Raw genomic sequence first — 17,523 nt, 5'->3', positions numbered from 1 at the left:
CAGTGAAATTGCTCTGCAATAACATGGGCACAAGCCACAAACACACAGGAACACACATGCACACAGGAACCACATGCACGCACAAAAAACACACATGGGCTTGATGAATTCACATGCTAGGGGTTTGTTTACATCTCGGTAGGGGGTAATCAGATAGATATTGAGGTAGGCTGGAGTCATTGTGTAGCAATCTTCTGCTAGCACCACCCCCATCATCCTCATCCCCCCGCACGCATGCACGCACGCGCACACACTCACTCCTCTAGTCTGCTCTCCATCCAGACAGGATATATTATTAGTTAGTGGGACATGGGCTTATTGAATTACCATGTGGCGGAGCCCTCCATCCAGGCCAGGCACTGCCCTGTAATTAACAGTCAGGGATTTTACCACTTTAACCCTGTCGTCACAATTATGGGTATTTCATTATAGGTGAAACTTTTTACTAAAAGGTTTTTTGTTGAAATGTTTTGTGGTTAAATGGTTAAGTGGTTAAATTGGCTAAAGAGACTCCGGTTTGATATTTATTCCTCTTCTGTTCAACATATATTTTTGATGGGCGATAGCCCCTCCTATGTCCAGCTTTTAGTGTATGTGCAAACACAAACGTTGTCCTACACAAACATTAAATGTCATTGACAATGAATGGACAATTTTGAGTGTTTGTGTAAACACAAACATTGCGTAACACAAACATGACAAAAGTGGGGACGCAACTTGTGATTGGCCGGAATGAGATAATGTATGATGATGTACGATGATACGAGGGCCCCTCGTTTCACACAGGTGTGATTTTTCATATAACTTTTCATATAAAATCAAAAGGACACAGGAGGGTGGACACTGGGTGTGCCAGTCCGGTCAGTGGCAGCTGACCGGATGGTGCGCCTTCGACTTTCAACTTCTGTTGAATGTCTAACCTCCACTCTCTGTCCTCTGCTTCCGGCCTCTTCAAGAGAGAAATATATATATATATATATATATATACAGTATATATGTTTTTTGCATTGCTGATGGAAGGCTGTGGTTTTGGTCCACCATGTTCAAAAACAGGCCTGCGCATTCTTTGTGATGTCGTCATATGTGTCTGCTTTTCTGCTTTGCAAAACATGATTTCACAACGCTCAGTCAAATTCATCATGTTCCATTCCCTTTGTTCACTCTGTCTGCAAACATTACATTACATAACATTATGATGTACTGTAGCCCTACTGAATGTCACACGCCTTGAACACAGAGAGCTTGTTGAGTGACTACTACTGTACATATGTACAGTAGAGTGATATTCATGAATATTCATTAATGAATGATTGAATATTTTATCCAAAGGTCATACACCATAAGGTGCCCAGCTCACATGGGCCTAAAATACACTATTGTACCAATAATTCCATTCAAAACAAAAACATATGGGTGCCAGTTACTGCACAGACCATATGCGCCTTGTAAGTGTGCAGACCTAAGATTTAAATCTGACACCTGTCATAATGTTGTCTCTTCTCTCTTGGCCTTTGGTTTCCTGTCTCCCTACACTGTCATAACCAAAATAAAGCATAAAATGACAAATATAAATCTTAAAACATGTACATTATATAATATAGCATAAGACGATAATAACACACTATATATGGCCACAGAGAATACTCAATTGGCAGGAGGGCATTATTTTCAGATAACTTGCATGGCTGTGGTGTCATTCTAAATTAATATCCATATTACAAATGTTATACCGTATCCCTGGTTACTGCTATCAATAAGAATAACATGAATTTTCAATATAAATTTAAACCCTTTGGGAGAACACAAAATGTATGAGTTGATATTTTAGTAAAAGACGTGACTGTTGCCTGCTGACTGATTGCGTTGTACTCATTTCTAGGTCGTTACTATGGCTCCCAGTTGCATGGAGTAGTAATGTGATGGTTATTCCAAGGCTGATGAAGATAAGGCCCACACACAATGTTTCTCCGCTTTGTGTCAGGGGCTAATTCGCCTCTGCATTGTGCCTTATTATAGTACAGTATACTTACAACTCATTCATTCGTCATTGGACCATGATGAATTCCATCATCTGAATGGGTAGAGAGACAGCCTGGAAAGCAGAAGGTCTCTGGTTCGATTCCTGGGCCGCTGCAATGTGTCGAGGAGGTGTCCCTGAGCAATCCTTAAATTAAATGCATCCCCCACACTCACTTGAGAAGCACTCATCTGGGTGAATCTGAACACGAGATTTCCCCCGTGGGCTAAAATATGTCAAATGATTTATCGGGGGTGGCCATCCCAGGTTTGAGCCCCGGCAATGTGTCGCTACGGTGTCCCTGAGCAAGACACTTAACCCCCCTGAGCTTAAATCTGACCAATTGGGCTGCAGTCAGCTGGGTGAAGCTGAAAACTGAATTTCCCCTGGGCAACCAATCAAATAAGTCTAATTATTATTACTATTCTTATTAACATATTTTCCCTCACAAGTCATCACATACTGATGCATGATCCTGTCTCTTAAGGTACAGTAGTTGACCAAGTTCCAGTGATGATTTGGGAATGAGAATGCAGCGTTGCATTGGAAGGCATTTCTTAAAACTTGAGTTAAATGGAATATATATATTCAAAAGTGAAAAGTTTCCTTACTGAGAGGAAGGGACCGCATACTCCAAAAAGTTCCTTGATGGAATAGGATTTAACTCTTAATTTCGAGTTTTATTCGCACAATGCATTTCACCGTGTTAGCATCTTGCCTACCACCCATCTGTTTCTATGGAATATGTATATATTTTGTATCGAATACTGTATTAGTCGAAATGAGATGAGATATACTTTATACCTGTAAGTAAACAGCACAGAGGTACAGTGAAACAAGCTAAAAGGATACAGAAAAATGATATACGTTACATACTGTATGATGAAGCATGCTGCCTGCATTCAGCGGCCATATAGAACAACCCAGAATATAGATGACATTTATGAAAGAAAAACATTTAATAAATTAAATACTATTACATATATTATATACAGTATACTGTACGTACATGTACATACTGTTTGTGTGTCTGTACTGTGGACAAAGTCATGTAGTTGAGTGTCCTATATGTCTCTCCAATGTTGTGAACACAAACTACTGTACATTTCTGCTACTGTTATAGGCAGTTTACACTAATAGGCAATTGCAGTCGTTCATAATACATTGTAATGCTACTGTAATTTTTCTGACATTATTTCTATCACTTACAAAGATTGCTGAGAGTTTGAAAGCCCATATCTGGCAGTGTTTGGGACTGATCGGCCTAACCTGCAGATACGATCCTCCTTTGAACTTGGTTCTAGAGTTTGGCAACAGGTGACCTTTGAGATGCAATGTTAGGGGTCAAAGGTGCCCTGAGCCTCTCTATCAGTTTGTTTTCTCTCAGAGATTGTTGCAGAGCTGCTAGTACACAGTGAAATCATCAGCGTTTATTTAACTCTTTGAGAGTTACAAATCGACAAGTTAACGGTGAGTATTTTACTGTAATGGCTATCTCAGACAGCACGACACGAGACACTCGCAACGTATAGTCGTAAGATGTTTGATTAATATATATATATTTAAATTATTATTGCTTTTTTAAATCTCTCTCAAGGTCCTCTGTCTTGCTTAAGAGGGTGTTTCATTTTGTGCCTTCATTCCTGACCGTCTCTTGTTTGTGAAACATGGGTGTTGACAGACCGTCAGTCAGCCGCATTCCAGGGCCTCTTTGTATAGGGCAATTTACATAGAATGGCAGTAGAACAGACGTCTGCTGAGGGGTGGGTCATTCAAGGATAGCGCCCTTGAGCCTCTACGGGACGATTTAAGCTTCCTCCGCTGAACAAGTTCCTGCCACGCGCGCACACACACACACACACATACACACACACCTCCGCACAAGCACGCACACCTCGCTGGCCATTCACTTTCAGGATCAGGAATCCCATCAGCTGACTTGTGTCCATGTGCTACACTCCCCACTGTACATAAGAACACTCTACTGTACTACTGTAAAGGCAGTACTAACCCTGCAAATAAAAATAAAATAAATGTAGATTAATAAAAAGAATATAATGTAATGCAATACCAACCCACTGTCAGGCAGGACAGGATGTTGACATCATCAGTGTTATTCTAACTCCCAAGTGTGAGAATTCTTTCCCCCGAAAAACAATCAATTTTGGTCAATTTGTTAAATGAACACTTGGGATTTACTTTACTCACAGGTCACATTATTTTCAGTGGTGAGTGTGTCTGCGTTTAGAGCCAGCTTTGGAACAGTTACAGTTGATTAAGCTTTTGAAGAGATTCTGCACTGTCTCCTCATAGAGCTTTACAATTCAAATGGTAACATTGACAGTCACAATGTACATCTTTTTGATTAATGTCTTGGTTTCACCTGAATGTGATGACGTGACCTCACTTACACTGAGGCTAGTGACAGATGTCCCTGTAGGTAATAGGCTTTGTAGGCAATAGGCATCTGCATCCTGAAATGTGTGTGCATTGTTGTTGATCTAGTGGGAGGACAACTTCTTGAAGTTGCACACTGCTGCAGCTTGCATTTGACCTCATTTCCATACATTTTTCATAACAGTTCCGCACAGAACTTCTCGTACTGTACAGTACATGCCAATCAAATCTTGCTTTGTATCAACCCCTCCTGTGAAAGTGTCTGTAGCATGTGAGAGAAAGCGAGAGAGAGAGATACAGAGACAGAGAGAGAGAGAGCACACTTGCAGAGTAGAGGATTTGAAATGTGTCTGAATTGCGGTGATAGTAATAACTTGAAAAAGCGCCCTTTGGGCGCTTAGCTCCTTCCTTCCTGAAAGCCCCCCACCCCCCTCACCGCACCCTTATCCCACCACACCACCCATAACCCCCACACCCCCCATCTCCCAAGCACTTCCTATGTGAAAGCCCCCCATGTCACTAGCCTCGGTCCCAGCCTTACTCATCTGCGAAGAGAAAAGCCTGGTCACAACCTAAGGCAGAGAGTGTATCGGCGGAAGTGTCAGACCGGAACATGCGTCGGATACGATATTTTTCGACCAATCACAACAATTCACAGAGAATGTAAACAGATTTGTAAAGCCTCAACGCCATTTCCTTGAGTGATACTTCTGCCAAAAACCGCCGATGCTTCTTTAGGTCGTCCTAATGATGCACTCTACAGCATAGGTCTTGCCCAGCGTGTCATGTCCCCATAGATATGATATTGTACTGTTTAGGAGCTCTGATACTGTAAACAGATTACGAATGTAATAATTATGCATAAATACTATAAAGTATAAATAAGAAAAAAAACATAAATAGAACAATTAAATTACCAACATCTTTTCTTGTATAATGCTGCGTCAAAGGATGAATATAAAACGTTTTATGTCGGTGCAAATTGGACAACATATACAGTACCATACACCAATATCAATATATATAATATATATAATGTATTCATTATTTAATTTATTCAAAGACATCAATGGCTTAACAGTTGCAGCTCAGGAGGTAGAGCAGCCGGCCGGTTGGGAAACGGAGGGTTCTTGGTTTGATCCCCAGCTCCCCCTGAGTTAGTTTTGAAGTGCAAGACTTGAGCAAGACACTGAACCCCAACATGCTCCTGATGTTGGTGCCTTGCAAGCATGGTTTCCTCTGCCGTCAGCGTGTGAATGTGAATGTGAATGTGAAGAGTGGGTGAATGTTACACATAATTGTACAAGCACTTTGTAAAAAAGGTTCTGCTATATAAATGCACCATTTGCATTGAAACTGCTTTAAGTCTGATTTCTACTTTGTATTGTCGTACAATGCGTGTCGAATGATCTCCAGTGTACAGTGCGGAGCATAGTGGTTGTCAGTTGTTGTTTTTTTCTTCTTGGGACATCAGCAGGGTTTATGGACTCTTGATCTCCAGCTCCAGAGAGAATGTTGACACATTGTTGGCTCAAGGGACTACAGGCCTATTACTATACAATATGTCCTACTCAGCACCTCTACAATAGAATGGGTCTTTCCTTGCCCTGAGGCATGGTGCTTGCATGCGTGCACATGTGCACGTGTGCGTGTGTCTATGTGTAGATAGCTGGTGGCGCACAGCCTTTTGCGGTACATCCAGTCCTCAGTTGTAACATAAGACTGTACACATAAAAGATCACTCCAGGAGGTTGAGCGCATGCTTCTAACTATAGCAGACAGTGTTAAAACGGACATGAGTGGGCATTATGTACTGTACTAGTAGTACTGCTTACTGATTATTGCCTTTTGGTTATTACTGGGTAGTAGTGGGTACGCACAATATTGACATTCTGGCCAATAACCGATTATTGGATCCAGGGGGTCGCAATAGAATTCGCATTTAACATCAAATTCAGTTATTTTATGCATATATTTTCTGTAAATGTTTTGTAGATTAATCTGATTTTAGATTGGCACTGAGTGCATCTCAGTCCATGCTGCCCATGAGACATGGATCTGACACACATGTTTGTTCCTAGGCATGCCATAGGCTAACATTAAAACATCTACAACTCAGCTTTGTGAGTTTGTAGATTTTCTTTTGCCTTCAGTCCTTTATTTATTTCTCCAGATCACTACAATCGTGGTGACAAAACATCTTACGGTAGCTCCCTGCAACGATGCCAACGGCAGAAAGCGTCTTTTGTCGAATATCTGCTGTTGAATGGGCATGGGTGGGTGGGTACACTGTACCCACTGTACCCATGGGGGGGTGGGTACACTGTACCCACTGTACCCATGGGGGGGGTGGCTACACTGTACCCACTGTACCCATGGTTGGGTGGGTACACTGTCAGGTTGAATGGGCATGGGTGGGTGGGTACACTGTACCCACTGTACCCATGGGGGGGGGTGGGAACACTGTACCCACTGTACCCATGGGTGGGTGGGTACACTGTACCCACTGTACCCATGGGGGGGTGGGTACACTGTACCCACTGTACCCATGGGTGGGTGGGTACACTGTACCCACTGTACCCATGGGGGGGTGGGTACACTGTACCCACTGTACCCATGGGTGGGTGGGTACACTGTCAGGTTGCAGGTTGTAGGGAAGCAGTCCGAGCATGCTCGTCAGCCTTCGACCGTCGGATAGCAGCGGGCTTCTTGTTGAAAAATACATCAAGCCACAGGCTATTTTAACACCATAGTAGCCGTCTGTCGATGTTGTCGGCTCTCTTTTTTTCACACCTTCCAACCGACTGATACCCCGTCCCCTACTTCATTATACCAGCCTGTAGTAATCTGTTGTCTGTTTGGTGGAGAGCTTCCTTTAAACCTAATGAGAATAATTGTATAGACACTTCAGTCTAGTGGTATGCTCATTCATCACCAGCCTAATCACTATGCATTAATCACAAAAACACACCATGGCATGAGTGAGGACTGAGGAGGATACCCAAAACCTGTCAACGTGAACTAGGCATCAGCGCTCTGACACAATGAAACAGTATGTCTTATGGCACATTTTGAAAGTGAACCTGGTCAGAGCCCTGGGCACTATAAAGTCATCTGTTCTGGGAGGAAAGGGTCTACTTCCAGGATGCTGAGTGTGCAAGTTTCATTGATATAAGTGGGCGGGGGTTTTCTACGCCTCCTCAAGTTAATGCTAGGGTTACTGTATACGTCTGTGATGTCGGGTGCACATGCAGATAAAAGAAAAACATTGCTTTGTTGTTAGTCTGACCTGATTTATTAGGACTGCTGAACTTCTTCAACAAAGGGTCTGTGATACAGAAGTGTGGCATCTCAGATATGATCGCAGTATGCTTTTGCGATCATTTGTTGTTGTCACTTACACAGAAAATGTAAAGAATTCCACTTAGCAGACAATGTCTCTGTCTGTGTAGTATAGTTAATGCTGCAATTGCATTATATTTTAGTGAATAAAACATTATTTTGACTAATCTGAATGGGAGAGAACACAACTGCTACTGGTTGACAAGAGGTATTGCATGCAATTTAGCCTCAGATGAGCTGTTCCTTAGCACAACATTAGAAATTGTGGCATAAATCATGCATAAGCTGCTTTTCCATCAACGCATCGACGTGGTTGGCAGATAACGAATGTGTCGTCATATTGGTGTGGCAACGTACCGTGACAAATATATGTATGTGTCCGATACCGATTGTTTTAAGTAATTATTGGCTGACCAATATATTGTGCACCCCTAGGCCTAGTTCGTTAATTTCATGGGAATCCCTTTATCACTGACCATAAGCAATATAAACATGAACTAAATAAATCGCTTGTACTCAGTCAACGTGTGGCTGTAGTACAGCTCTCCTATGCAGACAGTTGTGTAGCAGAGGGGAGGGGAGGGAGGCCCCGGTACATATTTGTCTTCCAGGCACTGGGAAGGCTGCAGAAAGACACTGAGTGAGAAAGGGGGTGGGGGCTGCAGTCTTCATGCTAAACAGGAAGTTGCACAACATCTGTTCTCTGGCATACAGAGTGGGAGTGAATGGCCAGCTGTGTGCATGTGTGCGTGTGCGTGCGTGTGGCTGTGTGCACATTTCTGTAGAAACCACGATGTCCATGCAAGCCATGGGACATTCCTCTCTCTTTCCCAATTTCTCAAAGCATAAAAAGGCAATATTTTTGTGTCAGTGCTTTAATACAGTCTTAAAATATTTCCCAACTTTGTTCTGATCCTGTTTCTTCCCTGCTCAGATCTACTGGATGAGAAACAACTAGGACTCGTAATCACCACCAAAGGTTATGGATCATAGCCAATTAGCCACATGTCCAAACTATTTTGAAGTTGTTTATAAAACTCAAGCGCTGTTAAAAAAAAAAGAAAAAAAAGAAAAAAACGGCTTACAGATTTAACTCATAATTTATCGGACATGAAAAGCAATGAAAATCTTTAAATGTTATATTTCCCAGGATAGTCCACATGATTCAATATAAATCATATTTTACCAGAGCAATAAAAGTCTGCTTGTGTTTGAAGCTTTTATGGAAATGATGAAGACTGACTGAGTTTTCTTACAGAATAATTAATTATATTAACACTTGCTGCCGAATCTTTCAGAAAAAAGGCATTAGAGTGCAAAGCAGAGGAGGGAGATTTTATTTTGAAAACGGCCGCCTCTATTACTATTACTATTACTATTCCATTACTACATTGCGCTAGTAAGTCTGATCTCTCTTTAGAAGCGTTAATATTGTAACCGAGATGCATGATGAAGTCAGAAATGAGAACAGAACATCTGCGTTATTTTTAATCTGCACGGACGCACCGTAAATTCAGTGAAAATAGAGGGTTTTGTCGGGCCGTAAACAAGAAAGTAATAGATGCACGTGTAACACCCGGGATTCGAACTTGGGCCTCCCGTGTGAAAGACCAATATCTTAACCAGTAGACCAAAGGGATATCCCTATGGACCGGGGTAGAGACTTTTGAGGCCATCAGGCTGTGAGTGACACATGTGCGCAACCAAACCGGTCCGGAGGGGCTGAGCAAGGCGCTGCCTAGCAACGTCCGTTTCCAAAAATCTGATATCAATACCTATCAATACCCATTTTATATCAATAAAGACCTTAAGACGCCCCCACATGTCCCAGGCTTGTGTGGACGACCTGGGCGAGTCAAATCTGTGTTAATTTAACTCTGAGAGTGTACAAATGGAACCAAATGCTCTCATAATGTTCTGTTAAATGAATGCATACTTTGACAATATGTGTCTGTTCCACAAGCGCAGTTAAGATTTGTTTTTGTCTGACAAAAACACACACACTCAGAAAATGATATGAAGGGTGTCTGGTGGCTCAGTGTCTGGCCTTGAGTGTCTGCCCTGAGACTGCAGGCCGGAGTTCGTTCCCTTGCCGAGTCATACCAGAGACTATAAAAAATGGTACCCAATGCCTCCCTGCCACAATGCCACATACTCGGCATCAAGTGTTGGACTGAGTCCCTAGGGTCATGTGGAAGGGGTGTACTTGTACATCATGCTGTCTCACGCGCTGAAACAGGATCTAGACTCCTGACCTATGAGCCACATTGGTTCAGCCAGTCAGTACCCAGACCATTATGTCCCATAGGAGGACCTGGATTCAAATCTGACCCCTGTCTTGTCACACTCTGATCTCTCTCTCTACCTTTGGGTTTATGTTGTCACGCCACACTGACCGGCTATATCTAAAAAGAAAGCATGGAAATAAAACTGTAGGCATTACTCTAAAGTCTTATCTCCCTTTAAGACAGCAAGTAGTTTTAGTCTCAAAATCCTGGCGTCTCCACAAAAACCTAGAAGTGAAACTGCTGAGGAGGGGTGTGGTGTGTGTGTCTGCGTGTGCACGCGTGCGTGCGTGCGTGCGTGCGTGCATGTCTGTGGGCATTGTGTGTAATTCTCTTGGCATGTCAGTACAGTGGTGGTTCTTCTGCAGGTGCTCAACCCCCTACACAAACACCGGGATTTTACATCTAACTACTGCACTATAGGACCAACTACTGCACCATTTTTCTCTGTATAGGCCATTTTCCATAGAATAAGATGTCTAATGTGTCAGCCTGTTGGCTAATGGCGATACAGTATAGAACATGTTGAAGGTGGTGTTGTGTAACGAGTGTGTGTATGTACATGGTTAGTTTTTCTATTTTTGTCTGTCCTGTGTGTGCGTGTGTGTGTGTGTGTGTGTGTGTGTGTGTGTGTGTGTGTGCGCGTGCGCATGTGCGCGCGTGTTCTGTAATTTGCAGTAGTGATTAATGTCCCCTCAGCTAAATGCATTAGGTGACGCACCATGGTCCTCATAGCCTGCTGACTGACAGCTTGCCTTAATAGGTCATCTATGTAAATGCCATCATGTCACTTTATATCGATGGATGCAACAACGCTGGATGAACACACTGGCACTAAAACCATAATGTGCGTTGCGTCCTGCGAGAAAAATAGCACTATTTGTTAATGGTATTTGCAGTGCTGTAAAGTAACCAAGTGCATTTACTCAAGTACTGTCCAATTTTCTACTTCTGCTCCATTACATCTCGGAGGCAAATAAATATTGTACTACTACAATTATTTGAAAACTTCAGTTACTACTAGTTACTTTGTAGATTTGAATTATTATTACAAAACACACATTAACATCTTCAACCCTAAACTTTGGCTATTCGAAAATAGACAATCTACAAGCTCACAACGTGTCGTGTTGTAAGCCTGTAGATCTGCTATTTTCAAAAGATTTTATTATATTTTTTTACATCTGATACCTTGTGAAATGGGACATTCTGCATAATGAGTACTTTTGGTACTTTAAATTTAATATTTTGATGGCAATACTTTTTAACTTTTAGTACATTATAATTACTGGACGTTTCCAAGTTGTATTACTGGACGTTTCCAAGTTGTAACTTGGAACAAAGTGTTTCTGCAGTACATGTTTGCAGTATTGACACTTTTACATAAGTAAAGAAATATGGGTATTTTTCCAAAACAAAGAGCTTCCTGCAGGGCTACCCCAGCAGCATTTTAATGCACCATGAAAACAGCCTTTTTTAAGTCTGATTATGCACCTGGCCAGATGGATACGCTATTATCTTATTGGTCCATCTGCCCCAAATCTCTAGCTTGATTGGTCCCTTCTAAATGTTAACTTTGTCTCTGAAAGATAGCAGACATGTTGATGTGTGCGGTTTCCGTGCCATAGCCGTAAAGATGTAGGCTATGGTAGCAGACATGTTGATGTGTGCAGTTTGCCATAGCCGTGAAGACACAATTACCTTTACTTTGTCTAGCAGCATGTTAGCATGTTGTAGCATTTTTAGCTAGCGCCAACCAACTTTCACGTAGAAACGGCCAAAAATCCCGCCTGCACGAGCATGCATCATCACAGCATTGTATTGAGCCTCTCTTTGCTAGACTGGGATCAGTTCTCTGGTCCGGTCTAGAGAGAATCAGCAGATACGGATAATGGTCTCTGCTCCATATTGTATTCTAACTCGACTGGCAAGACTAGGCTACTTGATTCAACTTTTATGTTGGGGAACAATAATCAGAACAATTAATATAAGAAACATATTGGTAATTTACACCTAAACTAAAGTCAACAAAACATACAGTACAGTGTACAGTATCAAATTACACAGCACAACTTGGTATATTGATGATTGCTGATTTAAGCACACATGGTCCGAGTCAAACTAATTAAATTTTGAGCTAGGTGTGACTATACACACCTGTTGTGTGCATCATAGACATAAAAAGGTAGACACCCCCTATGGCTCTGGGGTGTCTATATCTCGGGCGCCAATTTAGGGAGGGCAAGCTTCCGCGTGCGTCACAGAAGGATGTTCGGCAGGTCAGTCAGAGGCAGGTGGGGGCGGGTCTTTTCGTAACACGTATATAGGCACTTGGATCCTCCCAGAAAAGACACAATGTTTTGGCCAGTAGTGAGTGGCAGCGTGGGCCGTGGCTCCCCAAATATGGTGGCCGCGATACAGGTTGCTTCAATGAACTGCAGTGACGAACGGGGTAGGTTTGTGTGTGTGTGTGCGTGTGTGTGACTACACACCTGTTGTGTGCATCATATAAATCAGCCATCCCCACATCTGTAACAGTTTGTTACTGTGTACTGGTATAGTTTCTTCTTCAACAATTAACATGGCAAGCTGCGCTGTATCATTCTGTATCGAACTGGACAATAAAGACCTTTAGACTCCTGCGGTCATGTCCACCACCATTGAGCCTGTACACGAAGCCATTAAACTTAGTGAATGTGATCCATCTTGTTTTCTGTGCTGTACTATTAATAAAAGCTTTTACTTGTTTTGGATATGTCCATTGGAACGGTTCCTTTTTGTCATGGAAATGGCGAAACTTCTGATCACCAGAGCAAGCCACACTTCCTTGTTTTTACTCGGCCAGTCTCTGTGACAGGGAATAGGTGTGATTGATGTCTTTACAAGGCTGCCCGGAGCCACACATTCACAGTCATATGAGTGCGGGCGGTGCTTAGACGCCCACACGGTCAGGGTTTGTAAGAAAAAAGTGCTCCCCTTCCCCAGCTACAGAGCTGCGGGACCAATGTAACGCACATGGGAATGATATAAAGTGATTGAAGGTGTAGATTATCATGATATTTACTACGTGGTCTAATCAGAAACCAGCCAATCAGAATCAAGTATTGGGACTAATCATTTTAGAAATCTCGTTTTTACCTTAGCACCACCGACTTCAACTTAAACTTTTCAACCTATGTTGATATAATTGGTTCTCACTAATGTTCATGATAGAATACCACCATTTTCATCTACTCTGTCTATGTCTCATAGGAGTGACATCATCGTTACAAGATTTTTTTTAAATAACATTTAGATTTTCATTATCGTGAGAATGATGGCTTGCCTTATTGCATTGCAACTTTTCAAAGAAAAGCCTGCAGTTTCTATTAGCTTGGATTCCCTATCGATGATAGGGTTTCTGAACTGCCCCACAGCCTTCCTATGAAATACAGAACGAGTAGACAAAACTTGTGCTATTTTATCATGATCATTATTATATGGTATATATGTTGAAAAGTGGTGAAGTGGTCCTTTAAGCCTCGTCCACAGTTGTTGTATGATAATGGAGAAGGGGTTAGGGTAGGGGAGGGCTTAGGGTTATACATCACTAAAGTGATGTATTTCGATTGGGCTTTCAGCTTTCAAGAAGAAACCAAAAATACATAGGGAAGACATTTGAATATTATAACCACCTGGGGGTCTATTACACTAATGTTAACCCCATAGACACATAGAAAACAGAAAAGGTACAACAACCACACCACTCCATCTTTAAAAGGCCTACTAAAATGTATAATTGGTGTGGACTCTATGATTGGAGTTAATAGTAAATTACGTAAATTCTCCATTCATTGTCAATGTTTGTGTAAGACGAAAATCTACACTAATAGTGTAGAATAGCTGAATATAGTTTTAATGATGTTTGGTAGACAAGAAACACTTTCCTGGGGGGTTTATGTGGGTAATATGTGTTTTAAGATATTTTAGTATTTTTTTATTTATTTTTTGTATTTCAAAGTGATGTCATGGACACTGGGCTCACTTACTTCCTGGACTACATGTTGTCTCAGTAAGACAGCCCTCCCCCTATCTACAAGGAGGAGCAGTGCACCATAGTATTATGGGAATTGTAGTCCAGGAAGGAAGTGAGCCCAGTTTCCATGACATCATGGACACTTTGAAATACTAAAATATCTAAAAACACATATTGCCCACATAAAAACCCCCAGGAAAGTGTTTCTTGTCTCCCCCAAACATCATTCAAATAAGATCTGGTTGCCAAAGGGGTGAAGGGTCCCTTTAAGTACAATGAGATTGAGCTAACAGTTTTGTTTCCAGTCTGAGAAAAGTAGTCTAACGTGGCTGAGTAAACAGGACTCTGTCTGTCAGACGGACCCATGTATTTCCAGGATAACAGAGATAACACCCTCACAGGAAGGTTGTTATTTTGAGAGAGAAATGTCCCGCAATACAAATGCATTTAGATTTTTATTTGGTTGGTGACTGTTATAATGGTTGTATAAACCCTCTCGTGTAATATTTCTTAATTATAATATATTTTTTGGTCTGTGTCTCAGTGTGGCACAGTGTGGCTGTGGACAGTTCAGAAACTTTCTTTCTTTCTATTAATGAAGAATAATAATGGCTTCTAGTTCAGTATGCTAACTTTCCATAAAGATAAATGCTATACTTTCTAAAAGCTTGGAAAACCCCATCGATGACATCATTGGTAGACACTAGGCAGGTTTCTGAACTGTCCACCAATGAGACGCAGAGTTGAGTAGACAGAAATTGTGCCATATCTTATAATGAGCAATAATGAGGACCAAGCAAGTGTATGATGAAAAGGTTTTAAATGGGTGACCTGTTTCTGCTTCTGTAACGGTTTTCAATCCTTGCATCTAGTTGTTTTTGTTGTGCTTTGTGATTCGGTTCATGTACCTACCGGTATGTACTGTATGCTTATTGTCGTAAGTTTTTATTTATTGAAGTCTTACATTGTAACCCATGCGATAACCTCCTTTCTCCTGTGTTCTCTTCCACAGACTCCTCAGGGCCAATGAGCCATTCCCACCACCACCACCACCACCACCCTGCAATGGGCAGCATGGTGGGCCATCCCTCGGTCATCAGCACCTCCAGGCCCCTACCGTCCCCCATGCCCACCCTGGGCTCTCCCATGCATAATGGGCTGACCTCACCCTACTCTGTCATCACCACCTCTCTGGGCTCACCCTCCATATCTCTGCCCTCCACGCCCGGCATGCACTTTGGAACGCTCAACAGTCCACCGGTGAGGGGAGAGTGTGTGTGTGCGTGTGAGTGTGTGCATGCGTGCGCATGCTGCTAAGATTGTCTCTGGACAGCTACTAGTATGTGCTGAAAAATGTGCTTTGTCAGAGCTGTTTTCCAATGTCTGTTCTGCTGGGTGACACAAATTAATTCTTCATAATGGAACAGTACATTTCAATTCCCACAGTTACGATGCAGATACATGAATCTCCTTCGATGCCAACTGCTTCCCGCTGGTACTCACTCCAAACCTCTGCGTAGGTGTGGGAGAGCGCAGTGGAGTGGTCGTCTGAAACTCTACTAAAACTGTTTCTGCTAAACATTTTAGGTGCGAATTAGGACTTGCTCAATCGTGATTCCCTTCACAACCACTAGTTTAGAAGTTCCTTATGAATATTTGGTTTCAATAGAGTTATATTGGAGTCCATTTATGTCAATCTCGAGTGGTGTCGTGCCGTGGGTCACTCACTGACGAAACGGTGGCTATGTGGCTGGTTGGTCATTGCCTAGTGACCTTTGCTTCTCATTTGCATACATTTGAGCCAAAGCCAAAAGCCAAAGACTTATTTTGGGCTTTTTATGCCTTTATTGTGGATAGGACAGTAGGCTGATAGGAAATGAGGATAGAAAGATGGGGAGTAACACGTAGCAAAGCCTGTAAGGATCAGGACTCGAACCAGTGACCCGCTGTCAGACTGCCTAGCTGCCTATAGGTGCTGTTACACCAGCGGTCCTGTTACACCAGCAGTCCTGTTACACCAGCAGTCCTGTTACACCAGCAGTCCTGTTACACCAGCAGTCCTGTTACACCAGCAGTCCTGTTACACCAGCAGTCCTGTTACACCAGCAGTCCTGTTACACCAGCGGTCCTGTTACACCAGCGGTCCTGTTACACCAGCAGTCCTGTTACACCAGCAGTCCTGTTACACCAGCAGTCCTGTTACACCAGCAGTCCTGTTACACCAGCAGTCCTGTTACACCCGCAGTCCTGTTACACCAGCAGTCCTGTTACACCAGCAGTCCTGTTACACCAGCAGTCCTGTTACACCAGCGGTCCTGTTACACCAGCGGTCCTGTTACACCAGTGGTCCACGTTGTCAGACTGCCTAGCTGCCTATAGCTGCTGTTACACCAGCGGTCCAGGCCAAAACAGCAATCCTTTCCTTTGTGTGGGAATGCTATCTGAAAGGGGAGCACCAGCTGTGATGTTACTATTGGATGCTGTAGCGTAGTGGGTAACTGTGTTACCCAAATCAGCAAGACCGATAATTCGACTTAAATTGTGGTAAATATTCATGATGAATGGTAACTGGTGCATTTATATAGTGCCTTTATCCAAGGCCCTTTACATAGATTGTGCATTACATTCACCCACCCACCCATTCACACACAGACGGCGGAGGAAAACATGCAAGGCACCAACCTGCTCATCAGGGGCAATTAGGGGTTCAGCATCTTGCTCAAGGACACTTCAACACTAACTCTGACACTAATGGTATTTGGTAGTGGCTATACTACAGAATAATCTATGCTAGCATGACACAAACTCTGAGATCACAAACCCACCCAACCCTGGAAGCAGAGCCGAAATAAAGAGTTATTACATGGACATGACAACAAACATTTGAACCGTTCATAGGGCAGAAGTTAAAGATCCACATATAAAAAGCTTATACAATCCACACACTTAACATTCTGACACAGTGAAGACCTAAATGCTAATGGCGGAGGCTAGGGAGGTGGAGGGGGCTTGGTCACTGAAATACTGTTAATCTGGTAGTAGCTCAGCGAGTGATGTTGAGCATGTATTAGTAAATGTCGGTTTGCTTAAATAGACCAGATAGATACATTTAATTAGAATCGTGGCTTTATGTGATTGGAGGGCGTATAAGTCTGGGATCAGCAGTACGTGTGATACCTAGTTTATTGTGTGATATTTATTAGAATTAGACCATGCACTTGACACCAGTTTTCTTTCATTTATTGCCCGTCGTCACATTTCTGTGGAGCGACGAAGCCGTGCAGCGACGTATAATTTTAAAGCCTTAAACCCCTGGGTGAGGGTTAGGGTTAGGGCTCTCTCAGGGAGAGAAGCTTGTATTCTTTTTAATATGTCTACTTTTGGCCTGTTGGTGGCTTGTTAAGCTCCCACCGTGTGTGTGTGTGTGTGTGTGTGTGTGTGTGTGTGTGTGTGTGTGTGTGTGTGTG

General features: G+C 42.6%; 1 protein-coding gene across 1 annotated transcript in view; it reads left to right on the top strand.

Moving 5' to 3' along the window:
* Positions 1-17,523, top strand: part of rxrgb (retinoid X receptor, gamma b) — a 49,761-nt gene that overhangs the window by 14,474 nt on the left and 17,764 nt on the right. The window contains exon 2 of the mRNA XM_080769953.1: positions 15,069-15,316. Coding sequence (XP_080626079.1) covers positions 15,069-15,316 — 248 coding nt within the window. The remainder of the gene's footprint in view (positions 1-15,068; positions 15,317-17,523) is intronic.

The sequence above is a fragment of the Protomyctophum bolini genome, assembly GCF_963924005.1.
Source record: "Protomyctophum bolini genome assembly, chromosome: 8".
Classification (NCBI taxonomy): domain Eukaryota; kingdom Metazoa; phylum Chordata; class Actinopteri; order Myctophiformes; family Myctophidae; genus Protomyctophum; species Protomyctophum bolini.
Note: the sequence above shows the minus strand (reverse complement) of the source record. Positions and strands in the feature narration are given on the sequence as shown.